The sequence below is a fragment of the Chiloscyllium punctatum genome, chromosome 42 (genome assembly GCF_047496795.1).
Source record: "Chiloscyllium punctatum isolate Juve2018m chromosome 42, sChiPun1.3, whole genome shotgun sequence".
NCBI classification, from domain to species: domain Eukaryota; kingdom Metazoa; phylum Chordata; class Chondrichthyes; order Orectolobiformes; family Hemiscylliidae; genus Chiloscyllium; species Chiloscyllium punctatum.
In genome coordinates, this window is record NC_092780.1 from 40,762,054 (window position 1) to 40,784,530 (window position 22,477).

Genomic DNA, 22,477 nt, shown 5'->3' on the forward strand with positions numbered 1-22,477 from the left:
AAGTCAACACCCACTCTATGTGTGTCACCCAGATGCGATATTGGGGGTGTGTGGCCCAGCACTGGCAGGTCTCAATTCTGTCTCCAAGGCCCGTTTTATTCAGTCAGTCTGCTCGGTAAGATTTTTAAAAATTTTGCCATAAAACGGTCACTTTTTCTGAAAATCAAAAAATTCTGAATTCCGAAAACCAGCTGGTCCAAAGCATTTCGGATAAAGGATTGTGCACCTGTATTTATATAAACCATTGGAAATAGGCATTTTATAAAAAGGTTGTATCATCTGTTGATAAAGTTACGGATGATTGAAAGAAAAAGTGCACAATGCTGCAAAGGTTAATAGTAGCTTAGAAAATTCAGAGAGGTTTAGAGTCCAGCAAAGTATGTTTACAAAAAAAGTGCAAGAGAATGAGAGTAAACTTGTGAGTGAAATAAGAAAAGGCAATAAAAGCTAAAGCAAGTAGCTAAAGTAAACGTTGGTCTTTTGCAGGGTGGCTTAATAAGGGGACAGTAGATAATGGCATTGCATTTCGAATGAGTATTTTGTATCTATCTTAACAGTAGAAAATACAAAGAGCATCCCAGTAATATTGGAATATCACGAAGCAAATAAGCTTGAAATGATCAAAATCAGTAGTAATAGTACTAGTGGGATTTAAGACTTGACAAGTGTTTGCAGCTGATCCCTGGATGCTCGAGGAAGCGAGGAGGTATTAGATCCATTGATGGTAATTTTCCAAAATTCCCATCATTCTGAAGTGGTCCGTGCGCATAAACTACAAATCATAGAATCTCTACAATGTGGAAGCAGGCCATTCAGCCCATCAAGTCCACACCAATCCTTCAAACAGCATGACCCATCCTGACCTAAACGCTTACCCTATTCTTGTAACTCTGCATTTCCTATATCCAATCCCTCTAACCTGCACATCCCTGGACTATAGGAGGAAACTGGAGCACCCGGAGGAAACTCTCACAGATGCAGGGAGAATGTACAATCTCTACAGAGACAGTCACGCTAACCACTATAACGCACCATGCTGCCCTCATGTAACACTGTTCTAGAAAGGAGGGATACTGAAAGCAGGAAACTAAACTAGGTTGGCTATTTATCTGTGGTAAAACTCTAGAATCCATAATAAAGACAGTAGCAGCAGAACATTTTAGGCAGAATCAGTTGGTTTTCTGAAAGGGAAATCATTTTCGAAAAATTTATTTGAGCTATTTGAAGGTGTAATAAGCAGAGTGGATACAGGGAAGACATTTGATTTTTTAATCATTCATGCAATTTGGGCATCATTGGCTAGCCAGCATTTATTGCCCATCCCTAGCTGTCCTTGAGAAGGTGGTGCTGAGCTGCCTCCTTGACCTACTGCAATCCGTTTGGTATTGGTACATCTACAATGCTATTAGAAAAGGAGTTCTAGAGTTTTGAACCCCCGTGACATTGAAGGAACAGAAATGTACTTCCAGGTCAAAAATCAAACGACACCAGGCAACAGGTTTATTTGAAATTGCAAGCTTTCTGAGCTCTGCTTCTTCCACAGGCATGGTGTGATAGAGAGGAATGAGATACAGTATTAATACGCAAAAAGTTAACAACTTTAAAACTAGATGCCCTTATTGAATCCTTTAATCAATTAGGAGATAGACTGCTGATTAAAATCCAGATACCTACTAGAGAAGGTGCAAAACTTGACCTACTGTTGGGAAATAAGGCAAAGCAAGTGGCTGAGGTGTCAGTGGGGGAGCAATTGGGGCCAGTGACCATAATTCTATTAGTTTTAAAACAGTGATGGAAAAGGATAGACCGGATCTAAAAGTTAAAGTTCTAAATTGGAGGAAGGCCAATTTTGACAGTATTAAGCAAGGACTGTCGAAAGTTGATTGGGAGCAGATGTTCGCAGGTAAAGGGACAAAGAAAATGGGAAGCCTTCACATATGAGATTATGAGAGTCAAAAGACAGTATGTTTCTGTTAGGGTGAAAGACAAGGCTGATAGATGACTAGAGAAGCTGAGGTTATGTTCAAGAAAAAGAAAGAAACATATGTCAGATATAGATAGCAGAGAATCCTTAGAAGAATACAAAGGCAATAGGAGTATACTTAAGAGGGAAATCAGGAGGGCATAAAATGGGACATGAGATAAGGGATTTTATACATTCATTCAGCACAAAATGGTAATGAGGGGGATCAAAGCTCAACAAGGCAGCCTATGTGCAGAACAGCAGGAAGTAGGGGAGGATACTAAACAAGTATTTTGCATCACTGTTTACTGTGGAGAAGAACATGGAAGATACAGAATGTGGAAAAATAGATGGTGACAGTTTCTAAAATGTTGATATTACAGAGGAGGAGGTGCTATATGTCTTAAAACGCATAAAGGTGGATAAATTCCCAAGACCTGATCAGGTGTACCTTAAAACTCTGTGGGAAGCTAGGGAAGTGATTGCCGGGCCCCTTGCTGAGTTGTTTGCATTATTGATAGTCACAGGTGAGGTGCTAGAAGACTGGAGGTTGGCTAACGTGGTACCAATATTTTAAAAAGATGGTAAAGAAAAGCCAGGTGACCAGTGAGCCTGACATCGGTGGTGGGCACGTTATTGGAGGGAATCCAGGGGGACCAGGTTTGCATGTATTTGGAAAGACAAGGACTGATATGGGATAGTCAACATGGCTTTGTGTGTGAGAAATCATGTCTCACTAACTTGACTGAGGTTTTGAAGAAGTAACAAAGAGGATTGGTGAGGACAGATGTGATCTATATCGATTTAAGTAAGGTGTTCAACAAGGTTCCTCATGGTAAACTGATTAGCAAAGTTAGATCACATGGAATACAGGGAAAACTAGTCATTTGGAGACAGAACTGGCTGGAAAGTAGAAGACAGACGGTGATAGTGGATGGTAGCTTTTCAGACTGGAGGTCTGTGACCAGTGGTGTGCCACAAGGATCGATGCTAGGTCCACTGCTTTTTGTCATTTATATAAATGATTTGGATATGAATATAGGAGGTATAGTTAGTAGTTTGCGGATGACACCAAAATTGGAGGTGTTGTAGACAGCGAAGAAGGTTACCTAAGCGCACAACGGAATCTTGATCAGATGGATCAATGGGCTGAGGAGTGGCAGATGGAGATTAATTTAGAAAAGCAAATCAGAGCAGAACTTATACACTTAATAGTAAGGTCCTGGGGAGTGTTGCTGAACAAAGAGACTTTGGAGTGTAGGTTCATAGCTCCTTGAAAGTGGAGTCACAGGTAGATAGGATAGTGAAAAGGGCATTTGGTATGCTTTCCTTTATTGGCCAGAGTATTGAGTACAGGAATTGGGAGGTCATGTTGCGGCAGTTCAGGACATTGGGGAGCGGGGGGTGGAGTATATGGGATCCAAGTATGTTTATTGAGTTCCGGTTGGAAATCCATGCTTCTACGGATTCTCGTGTGTGTGTGTCCCTATTTGGCTTGTCCCAGGGTGGATGCGTTGTCCCAGTCGAAGTAATGTCCTTCCTCACCCGTATGTAAGGATACTAGCGAGAGTGGGTCATGTCTTTTTGTGGCTAGTTGATGTTCATGTATCCTGGTGGCTATTTTTCGACATGCTTGTCCAATGTAATATTTGTTACAGTTCTTGCAAGATATTTTGTAAATGACATTGGTTTTGCTTGTTGTCTGTATAGAGTCTTTCAAGTTCATTAACTGCTGTTTTAGTGTGTTGATGGGTTTGTGGGCTACCATGATGCCAAGGGGTCTGAGTAGTCTGGCAATCACTTCTGAAATGCCTTTCACGTAGGGGAGAGTGGCTAGGGTTTCTGGACGTGTTTTGTCTGCTTGTTTGGGTTTGTTGCTGAGAAATCAGTGAACTTTGTTCATTGGGTATCTGTTCTTTTTGAATATGCTGTATAGGCATAGTTCCTCTATGCTGCAGTATGTGGTGGCTCATTGAAATAACGTTCTAATACAGCTTCGTTTGTGGATGTTGGAATGATTGCTTCTGTCGTTCAATATTTTGTCCGTATGGTGTTTTCCTGTAGATGCTAGTTTGAAGTTCCCCATTGGCTGCTTGCTTTACTGTGACATCTTGGAATGGCAGCTTGCTGTTGTTTTCCTCCTCTTTAGTGAATTTTTTAACCAGTAAGGGTATTATTGATGGTCTTGAAGGTTTCCTCTAATTTGTATAGTGATGACAAAGGTGTCATCCACTTAGCGGACCCAAATTTGGGTTGGATTGTTGGCAGAGCTTGAGTCTCTGCTTTACTGCCTTTGCTAAGAACCCTGATATCGGAAATCGAAGGGTGTTCCGTTGGTTTGTCTGTAGGTTTTGGTGTTGAAGGTGAAGTGGGTGGTAAGGCATAGGTCCACTTGACAATACTGTCCTTGCTGATGAAGTTGATGGTGTTTGGCGTATGTGTCTTTGGTTCTTCTAATAGTATAGTCAGTGTTTCCTTGGCCAGGTTGATGTTGATGGATGTGAACAGGGTTGTTACATCAAAGGAGACCATTATTTCATCCTCTTCTATCTTGGTGACTTTCTATCTTGATGGTCTTGGGTGGAGTGGAGTGGTGTGAGTCATCTACTAAGTGTTTTAGTCTTTTGTGCAGCTCCTTGGCTAATCTGTAAGTTGGTGTTCCAGGTAGCGAGACTATTGGTCTGAGGGGGGGCTCCTGGTTTGTGAATCTTAGGTAATCCGTAGAAGTGTGGTGTGTTGGATTCATCTGGTTTAATTTTTTGGAAGTTGGTCTTATTTATTTCTCCAGATTTCTGGGGAAACCAATGCCATCCAACAGGGCGCCACCCACGAACTGTACTTCCTACACGAATGCCTAAGGAAACAACAGTTAAAACCTCAAAACCACCCTATTAGTCTTATAGATAACTGAAATCTTCTTAGAAATTTGTTTCTCAATTTCCTGCTAACTATTAGGGGTCTATAATACAATCCCAATAAGGTGATCATCCCTTTCTTATTTCTCAGTTCCACCCAAACAACTTCCCTGGATGTATTTCCAGGAATATCCTCCCTCAGTACAGTTGTAATGCTATCCCTTATCAAAATGCCAGTCCCCCTCCTCTCTTGCCTCCCTTTATGTCCTTCCTGAAGCATTTGCATCCTGGAACATTAAGCTGCCAGTCCTGCCCATCCCTGAACCATGTTTCTGTAATTGCTATGATATCCCAGTCCCATGTTCCTAACTGTGCCCTGAGTTCATCTGCCTTTCCTGTTAGGCCTCTTGCATTGAAATAAATGCAGCTTAATTTATCAGTCCTATCTTGTTCTCTGCTTTGTCCCTGCCTGCCCTGATTGTTTGATATGCTTCTTTTATCAACTGAACCAGTTTTAGATTGATCTCTTTCCTCACTATCTCCCTGGGTTCCACCCCCCACCTGAATAGTTTAAATCCTCTCGAGCAGCTCTAGCAAATCTCCCTGCCAGTATATTAGTCCCCTTCCAATTCAGGCACAATCCATCCTTCTTGTACAGGTCACTTCTCCCTCAAAAGATTCCAATGATCCAAAAATGTGAATCCTTCTCCCATACACCAGCTCCTCAGCCATGCATTCATCTGCTCTATCCTTGTCTTCCTGCCCTCACTAGCTCGCAGCACTGGGCGTAATCCAGATAGTACTACTCTCGAGGATCTCCTTTTTAAATTCCTTCCTAACTCTCTATATTCTCCCTTCAGAATCTCATCCTTTTCCCTTCCCATGTTGTTGGTTCCAATGTGTACAATGACTTCTTACTGGTCCCTCTCCCCCCTGAGAACATTCTGAACCCTCTTGGAGACATCCTTCATCCTGGCACCAGGGACGCAACACACCATCCTGATTTTTCGCTGCTGGCCACAGATAAATCTGTCTGTGCCTCGGACTAGAGAGTCCCCTAACACAATTGGTCTCTTGGAACCCGACGTACCCTTCATTGTATTAGAGCCAGACTTGATGCCAGAAACTTGACTGTTCGTGCTACATTCCTCTGAGAGTCCATCACCCCCTACATTTTCCAAAACAGCACACATTTGAAATGGGGATAACTACAGAAGACTCCTGCACTACTTGCCTACCTCTCTTATCTTTCCTGGAGTTAATCCATCTATGTGACTGTATCTGCAACTTTTCTCCCTTCCTATAAGTGCCATCCAACACATCATGTACGTTGATGAAAGCTTTAATTATCTAGGGACAAAGACTTGAAAGGAATCTAGATTTTGCATTTTAATCAGCAGTCTATCTCCTAACTGATTAAAGGATTCAGTAAGGGCAGTTAGTTTTAAAGTTGTTAACTTTTTGTTTATAAATACTGTTTCTCATACCTCTCTATCATATCACGCCTGTGGAAGGAGTGGAGTTCTGAAAGCTTGCATTTTCAATTAAATCTGTTGGACTATAACCTGGTGTCAACTGAAACTTGGATATTGTCCAGGTCTTGCTGCACTTGAACATGCACTGCTTAAGTATCTGAAGACAGCAAATAGTGCCGAACATTATGTAATTATCAGCGAACATCCCTACCTCTGAGTGTAATTTTGAAGGAGGATATCGATGGAGCAGCTGAAGATGGTTGGACATAGAAGACTACCCTGAGGAACCCCTGCAGAGCTAAGATAACTAATCTCCAACAAACATGACCACCGTCCTATCTGCCAGGTATGACTCCAACCAGCAGAGAGTTTGTACCCTGATACCCATTGATTCCAGTTTTGCTAGCACTCTTTGATGTCACCCTTGGTCAAATGCAGCCTTAATATCAAGGGTCATCACTCTCCCCTCACCTCTGGAATTCAGCTCTTTTGTCCATGTTTGAATTAAGAGTGCAAAGAGCTCAGGAACTGAGTGGTTGTGGTTGCATCCAAACTCTGCATCACTGAGCAGGTACTACTTGATAGCACTGTTGATGACACCTTCCATCGAGAATAGACTGATTGGGAAATAATTGACTGGGTTGGATTTGTGCTGCTTTTGATGTACAGGACGTACCTGGGCTATTTTCCACATTGTCAGGTAGATGCCAATGTTGTAACTGTACTGGAAAAGCTTGGCTAATGGGGGCAGCAAGTTCTGGAGTATGAGTCTCAGTATTATTGCCAGAATGTTGTCAGGGCCCATAGCAAATGCAGTGTCCAGTTCCTCCAACTGCTGGGCCTTTAGGGATGAGTAATAAATGCTGGCCTTGGCCATGACCATCACATCCCATAAAAATATTGGCCTGTATGGATTAGATTTCCAGAAGACTTTTGACATATTGTCACATAATGGTTTAATACACGAGATAAGATCTCTTGGTGTTGGGTAAAATGTATTAGCTTGTGTAGAGGCCTGGCTAACAAAGAGGAAACTGAGTCAGAATAAATAGATCATTTTCAAGTTAACAAGCTCTAACCACTGGCATTTCTTCAGGATCGGGCTTCAACTATTTACAATTTATGTTCATAATTTGGATGAAGGGATTAATTAATTATATTGTCAAATTTGCTGATCTTACAAAGATTGTTGAGAAAGCAAATTGTAAGGACAACACCAAGTCATCAAAGTGGATATTGATATGTTAAAGAGTGAGAAAAATGGCAGATGAGTCGAATATTATCTAAATGAAGAGAAACTGAAGAATGCTATAGCAGAGAGCAAAGGTCAAAATATATGTTTTCTCAGGGATTCTTTTGATATTTTCTTGAGAGTAACTTTTCATTTTCATTTGCCATAATTCTGCAAGATGCAGGAGCAGAAGGAGGCCACTCAGCCTTTTCAGTCTGCTCATTATTCATTCTCACTAGTAATGCAGGGTAGTCGTCATTTTTTTTGTTCTGGTTTAAATCAAGGTAGAGTCATTGATTTGTACATCCTGTGGTCCAACTCGTCCGTCTGACCAGATATCCTAAATTAATCTAATCCCATTTTACAGCATTTAGTCCATATCCCTTTAAACCCTTCCTATTCATATACCCATGCCTTTTAAATGTTGTAATTGTGTCAACCTCCACCACTTCCTCTGGCAGCTCATTCCATACACGCACCATTCACTGTGAAAAGTTGCTCCTCAGGTCCCTTTCAAATCTTTCTCCACTCACCTTAAACCTATGCCCTCTAGTTTTGGATTTTCCTACTCTGGGGAAAAAAACTTTGTCTGTTTACCCTACCCATGCCCCTCTATAAGGTCATCTGTCAGCCTCTGATGCTCCAGCGAAAGCAGTACCCTATTCAGCCTCTCTCTTTTGCTCAAATCCTCCGACACTGGCAACATCCTTGTACATCTTTCTGAATCCTTTCAAGTTTCACAACATGCTTCTTATAGCAGGGAGACCAGAATTGCAGACAGTACTCCAAAAGTGGTCTAAACAATGTTCTGTACAGCCACAACATGACATCCTAACTCTTATTACTGTTTTAAATATACTCAATGACCTGGCCTCCACAGCCTTCTGTGGCAATGAATCCTCAGATTCACCACTTTCTGGCTGAAGAAGTTTCTCCTTATCTTTGTTCTAAAGGGCCTCCACTTTACTCTAAGGCTATGCCCTATAGTCCTTGTCTCTCCTGATGGAAACACTTTCCCAATGTCCACTCTGTCCAGACCATTCAGTATTCTGTAAGTTTCAATCAGATTCCCCCACCCTCCTCCTTCTAAACTTCATCAAATATAGTCCCAGAGTCCTCAAACATTCCTCATATGTTAAGCCTTTCATTCCTGGGATCATTTTCATGTACCTCCTCTGGATCCGCTCCAGGGCCAGTACATCCTTCCTGAGGTATGGGGCCAAAATTGCTCACAATACTCGAAATGTCGTCCGACCAGAGCCTTATAAAGCCTCAGAAGTATATCCCTGCTTTTATATTCTAGTCTTCTCGAGATGAATGACAACATTGCATTTGCCTTCCTAATTCCTGACCTACCTTAAGTTTACCTTTAGAGAAACCTGGACTACACCAAAGTCCCTTTGCATTTCAGATTTCTGAATTTTTTTTCTCTATTTAGAAAATAGTCTCTGCCTCTATTCTTCCTACCTCACACTTTCCCACATTCTATTTCATCTGCCACTTCTTTGCCAACTCTCCTAACCTGGCTAAATCCTTCTGCAGCTCCCTGGCTACTCAATACTACCTACCCCTCCACCTATCTTTGTATCATCTGTAAACTTAGCCAGAATGCCCTCAAGTTCCTTCATCCAGATCATTAATGTGTAAAGTTGAAGTCCCAACACTGACCCTCATGAAACATCACTTAGTCACTGGCTTCCATCTCAGAAGGACTCTTTTATCTCCACTCTCTGCCTTCTGCCAGACAGCCAATCTTCTATCCATGCTAGTACCTTGCCTTTAACACCATAGGCCCTTATCTTACTCAACAGCCTCCCATGTGGCACCTTATCAAAGTCCTTTGGGGCGGCACGTTAGCACTGCTGCCTCACAGCGCCAAGGACTCGTGTTCAATTCCAGCCTTGTCTGTGTGGAGTTTGCATATTCTTCCCGTGTCTGCATGGGGTTTCCTCCAGGTGCTCCGGTTTCCTCCCACAATCCAAAGATATGCAGGTTAGGTGAATTGGCCATGCTAAATTGCCCATAGTGTTAGGTGCATTAGTCAGGGGTAAATGTGAGAATGGGTCTGGGTGGGTTGCTCTTCGGAGGGTGGGTATGGACTTGTCAGGCCAAATAGCCTGTTTCCACACAATAGGTAATCTAATCTAATCAGTTCCTAATCTAATCTAATCAGTGTGTTGGTTGATTTGTGGACTACCATGATGCCAAGGGGTTGGAGTAGTCTGGTAGTCGTCTCTGAGATGTCTTTGATGTATGGTAATGTGGCTAGAGTTTCTGGGGGTGTTGTATCTACTTGCTTGGGTTTCTTTATTAAGAATCGGCAGATGGTGTTTATCAGGTACCCATCTTGTTAAATACACTGTATATGTATTTTTCTGCTGCTGCTTGTAGTTCCTGAGTGCTGCAGTGTGTTGTGGCCCGTTTACATAATGTCCTGATGAAGCTCCATTTGTGGGTGTTGGGATGATTGCTTCTGTAGTTAAGTATCTGGTCTGTGTGTGTTGATTTCCTGTGGGCACTGGTCTACGTGGGTTTCCTCTGGGTGTTCCAGTTTCCTCTGTCAGTCCAAAGAGTTTCACGTTAGGTGGATTGGCCATGCTAAATTGCCCATAGTGTCCAGGGATGTGCATGCTACATAGATTAGCCACGGGAAATACAGAGTAGCGGTGTGGGTTTGGGTGGATGCTCTTCGGAGGGATGGTGTGGACTCGATTGGCTGAATGGCCTGTTTCCACAGTGTAGGGATTTTATGAAATGGTTGAATATTCTAGAGTTTGTTTTTGAATATCTTGATGATCAGAGAATATTCAGTACAGAGGAAAGGATTAAGCCATTTAGCTGTTGAGTCAGCTTCACCATTCAATTCCCTCATGGCTAGTTATCCTCCTCAGTACCACTTTTCCAGATCATCTCCATATCTTTTCGATGTCATTAGCCTCCAGAAATTATAGCAAAAGTTTACAGTGTGATGGAACTGAAATTATATATTGAGAAAGACTTGGATAGTTTGTTAAGTCTCTCATCTTTTAGAATGACTATGTTGGTTTCAGTTCTTTCATATGTAAATCGCAAAACTTTTTTAAAAAGTTACATTCTCAAGTGAACTTTAACAACTTTAACATGTCGGCCCAGCTAATGTATTGAAGGTGTTAGCTAAGAGAGATACAAACACCCCAATGTACTGTGGCAACTGGCAATCTGTTCACCCTTGGAAGAGGGAAATAGAATGCATTATGCAAGGCCTCATCAAAAGTGGAGAGCAGTCTCCTGTGGCATACGATTAAAGAGAGGTTTCTTATGCAGTCCTTGACAACAGTAATCCTGAACATTAATAACTTGCTTTAGCATCGAGAGAGAGCCAACCTTGTAATAGTATCTGCTTTGGCTCCATCGTTAATACAACATTATAGGTTCAAGCCTCACTCTGAAGACTTGAGCACAAAGTGTAAGGTGCCATGTACAGTGCAGTACTGAAGGAGTAATGCATTCTTTAGAGGCACCATCTTTCAGATGAGGTTTGAAATTATCTTTCCTTTCAATGATATAGAGGATTCCTTGGTACCAGATGAAGAAAAACAGCAATATTATCCACTGTTTACCCATCAATATTTCTCCCTCAATCAACATTGCTAAAATGTCAGTCAGCTCACTGCTGTTCCATGTGCAAATTATTTTTTTTAACAGCATTCTAACAGGAACTACACTTCCAAAAGCACTTTGGTGGCATTAAGCCTCCAGACTACTGAGCTGATGAGAGGCATTGAAAGAATGCAAGGTAAACAGAAATTGCCTGAGGAACTTCGTTCTGAAGAAGGGTCACTGGACTCATAACATTAATTCTATTTCTATCTCCACAGATGCTGCCTGACCTGACGCATTTCTCTAGCAACTTACGTTTTTGGTTCAGATTTTCAGCGTCGCAGTTCTTTGTTTTATTTTAAATAAATGCAAAATTTGCAAAGTTTTTAATTTCACATTGAATGAATGATTTCTTGATTTGATTTGATTTATTATTGTCACTTGTACCGAGATATAGTGAAAAGTACTGTGTTGCGGGCTATCCAGACAAATCATACCTTACATCAGAGTGATATAACAGAATGCCGAATATAGTGTTACAACTGCAGAGAAAGTGCAGAGCAAGATCAGTTCTAATATGAGAGGTCTGTGACATCATTTTGCGTAACAAATGTGCTTAATGTTCCAGAGTTCAAATGCAGGAGATATTTTGGTTGAGGGATAATCATTTCTTGCTTCCCTGTTAGACATCTGGATCAACCGGAAGACTAAGTGTGATGCAGGCTGGCTGCCATTTCAGTGCAACTGCTACCGGCTGAACACTGAGAGGAGAAACTGGCAGGAAGCACAGAAGAGCTGTGTGAGGTCGGAGGGAAACCTGATCAGCATCCACCACCTGGCAGAGCTGGAATTTGTCCTGACCCAAGTCAAACAGGGTAAGGCTGCACAACTAAGTGTCGTCAGTGACACTGGGAGCACTGGGAACAGACTGTGAAACTTCTTTCTCTAGTTCAAAATAATTTCACCAAGGAATTCAGGAGAAACTGTTTACCTAAGGTTACTGCAAGAAGTAATTGGTGTGAATGACTTTGAGGAGAAGCCAGATAAGTGCATGAGAAAGGCATAAGATAATATAAAACACCCCCACTATCCCTGTGACTGTCAACGTGTAGTCACACACCCTCTAAGAACATGCAGCAGTATACATGAATCATCAGAAATCAGGGGAACAAGAACTAAATAAAAAACATTTTTAAAAAACTTCAACACCCCCCCATATTCAACTTCAGAAGAACGCTGGAGCATTCAATCTGTCAATCTCGGAATCGCCCTCAAAAATTTGCAGATTTTACTTGTGCACATGAATCATGAAAGAGAGGTTACCAATGAACAGCCTACGAATCAGAAACCAGCTGGGGCAGACTTTGGAGAGTGGCCTCACTGCTCATTTTTTCTGGACAGTGGTCAGTTTCTGAATGCAGGGGAGATCTGTCAGTGGCTCTGCTGCTGAGCTCCTCTGCTACTGAGTTGCAGTATAGCACTTTGGTCATGCGTGGGTGGACTTGTATGTAGAGTTTGTCATGCTTTGTTAATTAGTGAGTTGGCTGACCTTCATCCCTAACCACATTTGGGGTCATTGCATTCTTTGAATGAGTCTAACGGAACCATTCATGGGAGTTGACATCAATCCAACCAAGTGCTACTGTGCGGTGTACTGTAATTACTGTTCTGATGTCCATATATAGCTGATGCACAAAGCTGTCCTGACCTGCTCAGCTGGGCAGGAGGAACTAGTGTCCTCACTCCATTCCCCATCCCAAACCCATCTTTCCCAACAACGACACTGTGACACAAAGTTACATACTCACAGTGCCAAAAGATCAATCAGAGAGCGCCCCAACAAATAGCTGTCACAATGACGTTTACAGTTGGATTGGTCTATTAATGATTGAGGATGCTTCAGTAAATGGGAAGGTAAGGTACACGGAAGGAAAGATTTAAATTGGGAATAACTACATAATTGGCCTCTCCTGCTTCATGAGTATAAGTTCATGGCTGGTTTAATGGCTGTGATATTAATGTATTTATCTTATTCATGACCTCATGTCACAATCCTTTAATTGCATTTGAGATCTATGCCCGTAAGTATGTAAGTTAGCTCGCTGAGCTGGAAAATTTATTTCCAGGCATTTTGTCACCATACAAGGTAACATCATCAGTAAGATTTTCAAATGTTTTGTCACCATCTAGGTAACATCATCCTCGGTAAAATACTAGGTTCGCTCATCTATTAAATGATGGGCAGCACGGTGGCACAGTGGTTAGCACTGCTGCCTCACAGCGCCAGAGACCTGGGTTCAATTCCTGCCTCAGGTGACTGACTGTGTGGAGCTTGCACATTCTCCCCGTGTCTGCGTGGGTTTCCTCCGGGTGCTCCGGTTTCCTCCCACAGTCCAAAAATGTGCAGGTTAGGTGAATTGACTATGCTAAATTGCCCATAGTGTTAGGTGCAGGGTAAATGTAGGGGAATGGGTGTGGGTGGGTGCACTTCGGCGGATCGGTGTGGACTTGTTGGGCCGAAGGGCCTGTTTCCACGCTGTAAGTAATCTAATCTAATCTAATCTAATCTAAATCACCTCCCTCACCCAGCATGTATCAACATATTTCCCAGCTTTATTGATTCCGTTCTCCTTGTACAAGATACTGGAACAGGATGAGCCCATTCAATCCATTAAACTTATTCCTCCATTCAATTAGATTACGGCTGACCCACTTTTGGTCTGCATGTATCCGCTCATGTTCTGTAATCTCTAATACCTTTGTCCCACAAAATCAATCTATCTTAATTACAGAATTTTCAATTGACTTCCACACTCAGCAGCTTTCTGGGGGTCGGTGGGGAGAGCATTCCAGATTTTCAATTCATTTTATGTGAAGAGATATTTCCTGGTACCAGCCCTCAGCAACCTGGCATGAATTTGAAGCTTGAACCCTCTTTAATGGACTCTTTCGTAATATGTTCAAAGGATGTGGGAGTCGCTGATTAGGTCAGCATTCAACACCCAGCCTTAATTGACCTGAAGACAGTCATGGTGAGCCACAATCTTAAACCACTGCAGTCCTTGAGCACCCAGGGTGCTTTTAGGGAGGGAGTTCCAAGATGTTGACAGTGAAGGAGCAGCAATTTAAGGAAGGTGTTGGTATAGTGATGATGCCATTGGACCAGTATTCCAGAGCCCCAGGCTAATGTTCTTGGTACATGAGTTTGAATCCTTCTGTGACAGATGGTGGAATACAAATTCAGTCAAATGTCTGGAATTAATAACTGGCAATCATTTCACCACTGTCAATTGTTATGAAAACCCTTCTGATTCCCGAATGTCTGTTGGGAAAGGAAACTGCCACCCTTACTGCGTCTAGCCTACATGTGACTCCAGAGCCACTACAGCTCTTAACTGCCCTCTGAAGTGGCCTTCAGTGGCCAAGCTGCTCAGTTATATTTATCAAAACCTCAATTCGCAAACACCACCACCTCCTCCTCCTCATCATCTCTTGCTGGTTGGGCTTTCTCCTCCGTGTTAATGTACTTCTCCTCTGCAACTGAAACAGGACCAGGTCTTTGCTCCCTTTGAATCAGCCAGCAGCTGTGAGTCTGCACCATTTTACTTTCTATACTTAACATCTACGTCCAGTGGGTGTCACTCTGAATTGGCTCCTCTTATCTCAAAAACAGACTGGTATCAGACATTTCAACTGCCTTTCATGAAAGAATTACTCATTCAAGCATTTAGCATCTTAAATAAACTGCACTCCACGTGTGCTGGATCTTGTCTCGGTGAATCCCTGTTGTTACTTGGTGCTGTGTCTTGGCATAAAATTTTAAGCTTGCCTATCATTTGTTAACATCTCATCCCTGAGTGTAAAGTTATTTGTTCAAGTCCAATGTGCTGATCTGTGCCTGCAGCTATTTGACCTCCTTTCTCAAACCCTCTGGACTGCTTCCCATTTGATCCCTTCTCTGATTCCTGTTAATAGTGAACAGGTCTTTATCCTAGTGCTCCTTGATTTTCCCAGACCTCTTCAGACCTTGTTTCTGCTCTCTGTTTTCAGTCTGATGTTCAATCTATCCTGTCATATCCTTTTATATGCTCCCTACAACACAAGCTAACCTTCTGAAGGGTCATTTGTCAGAAATCTATTGGGGATCAACTTGCCCACCTTGATCAGATCCAATGCTTTCTGAATCAGAAGTTAGATCTCCTGCATTGCCAATTGTTGTGAACCAGACCAAACCTTCTCAAAACCTTATTATAAAGGTAAGTTTAAGGTGTTGCATTCCAGTTGCAATTCAGTTGGTCAAACTACTTGACATTAAGCAAAACACACTTTTATTTTTACTACAGTTAAAACACAGACAAAATAAAAAGAAAAGAATTGGTTTAACTGCAAATCTATCGAAATGCCTGACAAAATAGTAGATATATTAACTACTACTAATTAACTATTCCGATATAGTAGCAGCCCATAAATACACCCTAGACAAAGGCAAATTCGGTAAAATAGATTGTTTCACGGGCAACATCAAGAGGAAACTGTGTGTGTGTGCGTGTGTGTGTGTGTGTGTGTGTGTGTGTGTGTGTGTGTGTGTGTGTGTGTGTGTGTGTGTGTGTGAGATAAGTGGCAAGAGAGATATACTGCAGCTTACAAACCCAGCTTCGAGACCCCAGCAACAACTACTACTGAAAAACTAAAACTAAAAATCCTGGATCTGGGGGAGTCTGACCCCACCCATCCAAAGTGTTTCTATTGTTCCAGCTTTAAGAAAAAACCAAGGCCTCACAAGCTATTTACTTTATTGGAATCAAGTAGACAGCTTATCACATCTGTCTTTAAATCTCTTTTAAAAATAAACAGGACAAAATACACCTCTTAAAGCCACAGTACCATCACACTATCCATTCACATTTAGCACGTTTTATCTTAATGTTTCTGTACTCACTAGAGCTTGGTAAAGGGAGTAGTCCAAAATAAGTCCGATGAGGTCTTGCTTTTCAATTTCCTCCCAAGCTATTGAAGATCAGATGAAAGGATTTCAATCATTTATTCCAATGATGTTGTTTCCCACATGGATCATGATTTCAGGCTGTTTCCTTTCCCTTCCATTTGTTTTGCAGCTTCTCGGTGGTGACAGGCACCAGGTTCATAGTCATTTGGTAGAGTTGCTGACAAAAGACATTTTGGTGAATTTTTTTGGTTAAGGTTTGGACTCTTCTGCTTGGCAGCATATTCAATTGCGGCTTTCAGAAGAGAACTGGATAATATTCAAAGAGAGAAAATTGCGAGCTTTCTGAGAAATCCATCTACATTGCTCTGGCAGATTTGACAAGGGTTTGATAGGCCGAATGACCTCTTTCTGTGCTGTGGCCATTTTATGGTTCTGTGAAAATCAGTTTGGGAATGCCACTCTCCTAGAGGATTCCAGTGCTGACACTGTCTCCACACCCTGCTGGATGACCAGCTGCTGAGTACTTATCTTCCTATACTTTCTATAAGTGTTGAGTGATCACCTCTGCAACATTCACTCCAGGAAATTCTCAACCTCCCATAAGAAACGATAAGAGAAGGAGCAGATTTAGGTGATTTGGCCTAATGAGTCTGCTGTGCCATTCAATCATGACTGATGTTGCTAATCAAGAATCTATCTATCTCTGTCTTAAATATACTTAATGACTTTGCCACCACAGCCCTCTGCAACAATGAGTTCCACAGATTGACCACTCACTGAAGAAACTCCTCCTCATCTCAAAGAATCATCCCTTCACTTTAAGGCTGTGCCCTCTCCTACTAAGGGAAACATCTTCTCACATCCTCTCTATTCAGGCCTCTCAGCATTCTATAAGTTTCAATCAGATTCCTCTCATCTTTCTAAATTCCATAGAGTATAGACCCAGAGTCACAACTGCTCCTCATATGACAAGTAATTTATCCTCGAGATCATTCTTGTAAACTTCCTCTGAACTCACTCCAAAACAAGCATATCCTTCAGTCGATAAGGGGCACAAAACTGCTCACAATATTTCAAATGTAGTCTGACCAAAGCCTTATACATCTTCAGCAGTACATCCCTGCTTTTGTATTCTAGTCCTCTTGAAATTAATGCTAACATTATATTTCCCTTCCTAACTGTCAACTGAACCTGCATGTTAACATTTCAAGAATCCTGAACTATGATTCCCAAGTCCTTTTGTGCTTCAGGATTTCAAAGCCCTTCCCTATTTCGAAAGTACTCTGACCCTCTATTCTTCCTACCAAAGTGCAATACCTCACACTTTTGCACATTGTGTTCCATCTGCCACTTCTTTGCCCATTCTCCTAGCCTGTCCAAGTCCTTCTGCAGCCTCCCGCTTCTTCAACACTACCTGTCCCTCTATCTATCTTTGTGTCATCTGCAAATGTAGCAAGAATGCTCTCAGTTCCTTCATCCGCCTGGTTAATGTATAATGTGAATAGTTGTGGTCTCAACGTTACCCTTGTGGAACTCCACTAGTCACCGGCTGCCATCCTAAAAAACACTTTTTTTCCAGCAACACATTTTTCAGCTCTGATCTTCAGCATCTGCAGTCCTCACTTTCACCTAAATGATCGAGATAGGAGCCATTTTTCCTTGACTGTCTCAGCAAATAGTGGCCGTGACTCTGCCCATGAAGAGCAGCACCTGGACTCATTAGAACCTGCTCTGGGATTCCCAGTTGGGCCTTTAAATGGTGCAGGATTTTTTTTTTAAACTAGTTGCCTCCTCCCTACTGCAACTACACAGGGCATCCACAGGACATGTAATAGAAGGTACTGCTGACATTGCAGAGCAACAGAATGATCTCTGATTAAGTATCAAGGAGAAATTACATGCTTGCTTTTGTACAAGTTTGTGCAAAGGTGTCTGATGTTGGTCGGTGGGGATTGTGCTTAGATGGGAGTGCTTGAGGATCTGTATATTTATGTTTCTAACTGAGTGTAGATGTGTCTGGGGCGGTGTATCTGAGGCTGTATATTTGGGTGTCTCTGTTTCAGTGGCACGGGGTTTTGTCTGGATGGTACATGTCTCTCACAGGCTGTGTAGTGGAGCTTCTGTTTGTGGGATGTGTGTCTCTGTGTGTCTACAACAGTTGTGCCACTGAACCTCTGTACCTGGGTCGTGTGTCGGGGAGCTTGTACGTCAGGGTAAGGATGAGGGTCTGTATCTGGGGGATGTGTCTGGGTGGGTGTATATCTCTGAATTGGGTTGTGTGGCTGAGGGTCTATATGTGGGCTCTGTGTCTGGTGAATACTGCAAGGCAGTGGTGCTCACTCTATTTGTCAGCTCCCTGACTCTGGTTGTCTCTTTCGTTCCATTGCAGATGTGGAGGAATTATGGATTGGTCTCAATGACATCAAGCGCCAAATGAACTTTGAATGGTCAGATGGAACTCCAGTTCGCTTCACTTACTGGCATCCCTTTGAACCTAACAACTTTGCAAGTGGTCAAGAGGACTGTGTCACACTCTGGGGCTCGGTGAGAGATATGTTCACCTTTCAAGAAGTTGTTAGGGTTGGAGTAGAATACAAATTTAATTTAATCCTCTTGCATGTTGAATGGCCATTTTTATGCTCAGTAACATTTCCCTGTCTCTCAAGTGATCTAGAACTTAGTCCACTTTCTGTGGCCTTGAGGCATGTTGTTAATCCATGCTTTGCACAAATTCAGTCATAGAGTCCTACAGCATAGAAACAGGCCCTCTGGCACAAACTAATCCATGCTGACCAAAATGTCCATCAACACTAACCCCATTTCCCTGCCCATATCCTTCTAATACTTTCCTATCTATGCATTCATCCAAATGTCTTTTAAATGTTAATGTATCCGCCTCAACTACTTCTAGTGACAGCTTATTCCATATGTGTATCACCCTCTGTGTAAACAAGTTGCCCCTCAGGTTCGCTTTTATTCTTTCCCCTCTAATCTTAAACTGATACCATCCAGTTCTCGATTCCCTGACCCTGGGAAAAAGATTGAGTACATTCACTCATAATGCCTCTCATAATCTTATATACCCCTACGAGGTCTTCCCTTAGTCTCCTACACTTGAACGAAAAACATCCTAGCTTGTCCAACTTCTCACTTTCACTCAGATCATTGAGTCCAGGCAACATCCTTGTAAATTACTTCTGCACTCTTTCCAGTTCAATGACGTCCTTCCTATAACAGGGTGACCAAAACTGAACACAATACTCCATGTGCGGCCTCACCAACGTCCTGTACAACTGCAACTTAAACTCCCAACTTCTATACCCAGTACCCTTACTGATGAAGGCCAATGTGCCAAAAGTCGTCTTCACTGCCCTGTCTACCTGTGACTCCACTTTCAGAGGACTGTATACCTGAACTCCAAGATCCCTCTGCTCCTTAAGGCCCTACCGTTCACCATGAAACTGCTACCTTGATTTGACTTTCCAAAATGCAAGACCTCACATTTATCTATATTAAACTCCATTTGCCATTTCTTGGCTCACTTCCCCAGCTGATCAAGGTCCTGCTGCAACTTCTGATAACCTTCCTCACTGTCCACGATACTGCCTGTTTTAGGGTCATCAGCAAACTTACGCATCATGCCTTGTACATTCTCATCCAAATCATTGATATAGATAACAAACAGTAATGGGTCCAGCACTGACCCCTGATGCACTTTACAAATCACAGGCCTTCAGTCCGACAAGCATCCTTCCACTATTACCCTCTGTTTCCTACCATCAGGCCAATTTTGTATCCAATTTGCCAACTCCACTTGGATACCATGCGATCTAACCTTTCAGAGCAGCCTTCCATGTGGTAGCTTATCAAAGGTCTTATAGAATTCCATATAGACTACATCTACTGCCTTAGCCTCATCAACCTTCCTGGTCACCTCATCAAAGAACTCTAACAAATTTGTGAGGCATGATCTCCCACTCACAAAGCCATGCTGATTATTCCTAATCAAAGTCGAGTGTGTGGTGCCGGAAAAGCACAACATCCAAAGAGCAGAATCAACATTTTGGGCATAAGCCTTTCATCAGGAAGGACTTAGTCCTAATCAAACCCTGTCTTTCCAAATGCATGTATGTCTTATCCCTCAATCTTCTCACGTAACTTACCTACCATAGATATTAAGCTTACTGGTGTATAGTTCCCAGGCTTTGTTTTGCAGCTCTTCTTAAATAATGGCACAACATTCGCGAGCCTCCAGTCTTCCGAGACCTCACCCGTGCTAACAATGATGCAAAAATATCAGCCAGAGTGCCCACAATTTCTTTTCTAGCCTCTTGCAGTGTTCTTGGATATATCTGGTCAGGACCTTCATACATTCTAATACATCCAACGCTTCCTCTATTCTGATATGGACTGACACCAAGATATCACCACTAATTTCCCCAAGTTCCCAAGTCTTCATGTCTTTCTCCACAATAAACACAGAAGATAAATATTCATTGAGAACCTCGCCCATCTCTTGCAGTTCTACACATACATGTTCTCTCTGGTCCTTGATGCGCCCTATTCTCACTCTAATTATTCCTTTTCCTTTAATATACTTAAAATACCTTTGGATTCACCCTAATCTTCTCAGGCAAGGCTATCTCGTACTCCTTTTTCACCTCCTAAATTTCTTCAGTAGACTTCTGCATTCCCTGTATACCTCCAGGGATTTCCTTGATCCCAGTAGCCTATACCTGAGCCACGCCTCCTTTTTTTTTCTGGTCAGAGCTCAATATCTCTTGTCATCCAGGGTTTTCTATTCCTGCCAACCTTGCACTTCACCTTCACAGGAATGTATAGACCTTGAATGTAGCTATCTCACTTTTAAAGGCCTCCCATTTGCCAGAGGTCCCTTTGCCTGCAAACAAATTACTCCAATCAACCCCTGCAAGCTCCTGTCTAATTCCATCAAACTTCGCATTGCCCCAATTTAGAACTTGAACCTGTGTACAAATTTTGTCCATCTCCATAACTATTTTAAAATTAGTAGAACTATGGTTACTGGCCCCAAAGTGTTCCCCCACTGTCACCTCTGTTAACTGTCCTGCCCTATTTCCCAATAGTAGAATGAGTTTTGCCCCTTCCCATGTAGGACCCTCTATAAACTGCTTGAGGAAACTTTCCTGAACGCATTAACAAATTCCACCCCATCTAAGCCCTTAACGATCTGGCAGTCCAATCTATGTTAGGAAAATTAAAATCCTCTGTAATGATAACCCTATTGCTCCCCAATCTCCCTAATTATTTGTTGCTTTAATTCCTGTTGACTGTTTGGTGCCTACAGTACAACCCCAATTATGTCACCATCCCCTTCTTATTTCTTAGCTCCACCCATAAAGCCTCACCAGAAGATCCTTCAGTTATTTCATCTCTGACTACTGCTGTGATACTGGCCATAATGAAAAATGCAACTCCTCCTCCCCTCCTTCCACCACCTCTGTCCCGCCTAAAGCACCTCTACCCTGGCACATTAAGCTGTCACATCCCTCCCTTAGCCATGTTTCTGTAATGGCTATAATATCCCAGTCCCACGTACCTATCCACATCCTGTGTCCATTGGCCTTACCTGTCAGCCCTGTTGCATTGAAGTAAATACAATTTAATCCAATAGGCATTCCTTGCTCCCTTTGTCGTCCAGCCTGTCCTGTCTCTTCAACCTAAGATTTCTGATCACTGTATCTTCTTCGAGCCTTGCACTTGCCTCCATGCTGCTAAGGATCCCACCTCCTTGCTAATCTTGTTTGAACCCTTCCTTGCAACACTAGCAAACCTGGTCCACCTCCAGTTCAGGTGCACCCTGTCCTCTTGAACAGGTCACCTCTACCCCAGAAAAGTTCTCAATGATCTAAAATGTCATAGAGACATACAGCACGGAAACAGACCCTTCAACCCAATTCATCCATACTAACCAGGTTTCCTAAACTGAACTAGTCCCATTTGACTGTGTTTGGCCCATTTCTCTCTTAACCTTTTCTATTTACATACCTGTCCAAATATCTTTTAAATGTACCCACCTCTACCACTTCCTCTGGCAGCTCCTTTCATGTATACACCATCCTGTGTGTGAAAAGGTTTCCCCTCGGGTCCCTTTTGAATTTTTCCTCTCTCACCTTAAACCTATGCCCTCTAGTTTTGGATTTCCCTAACCTGGGGAAAAGACCTTTGCTATTCACTCTAACCATGGCCCTCATGACCATATAAAACTCCCATAAGATCACACCTTAGCCTCCACTGCTCAAGAGAAGAAAGTCCCACTCCATCCAGCCTCTCCCAATAACTCAAAACCCCTAATCTTGGTAACATCATTGTAAGTCCTTTTTGCACTCTTTCTTTTTTAATAACATCCCACCAGTTATCCGAATAAGGAATTGCACTGTGGAAAGCAAC

General features: G+C 42.4%; 1 protein-coding gene across 1 annotated transcript in view; it reads left to right on the plus strand.

Moving 5' to 3' along the window:
- mrc2 (mannose receptor, C-type 2) overlaps nucleotides 1–22,477 on the plus strand; it is a 299,439-nt gene that overhangs the window by 135,926 nt on the left and 141,036 nt on the right. Inside the window, exons 7-8 of the mRNA XM_072561856.1 lie at nucleotides 11,790–11,978; nucleotides 18,438–18,592. Coding sequence (XP_072417957.1) covers nucleotides 11,790–11,978; nucleotides 18,438–18,592 — 344 coding nt within the window. The remainder of the gene's footprint in view (nucleotides 1–11,789; nucleotides 11,979–18,437; nucleotides 18,593–22,477) is intronic.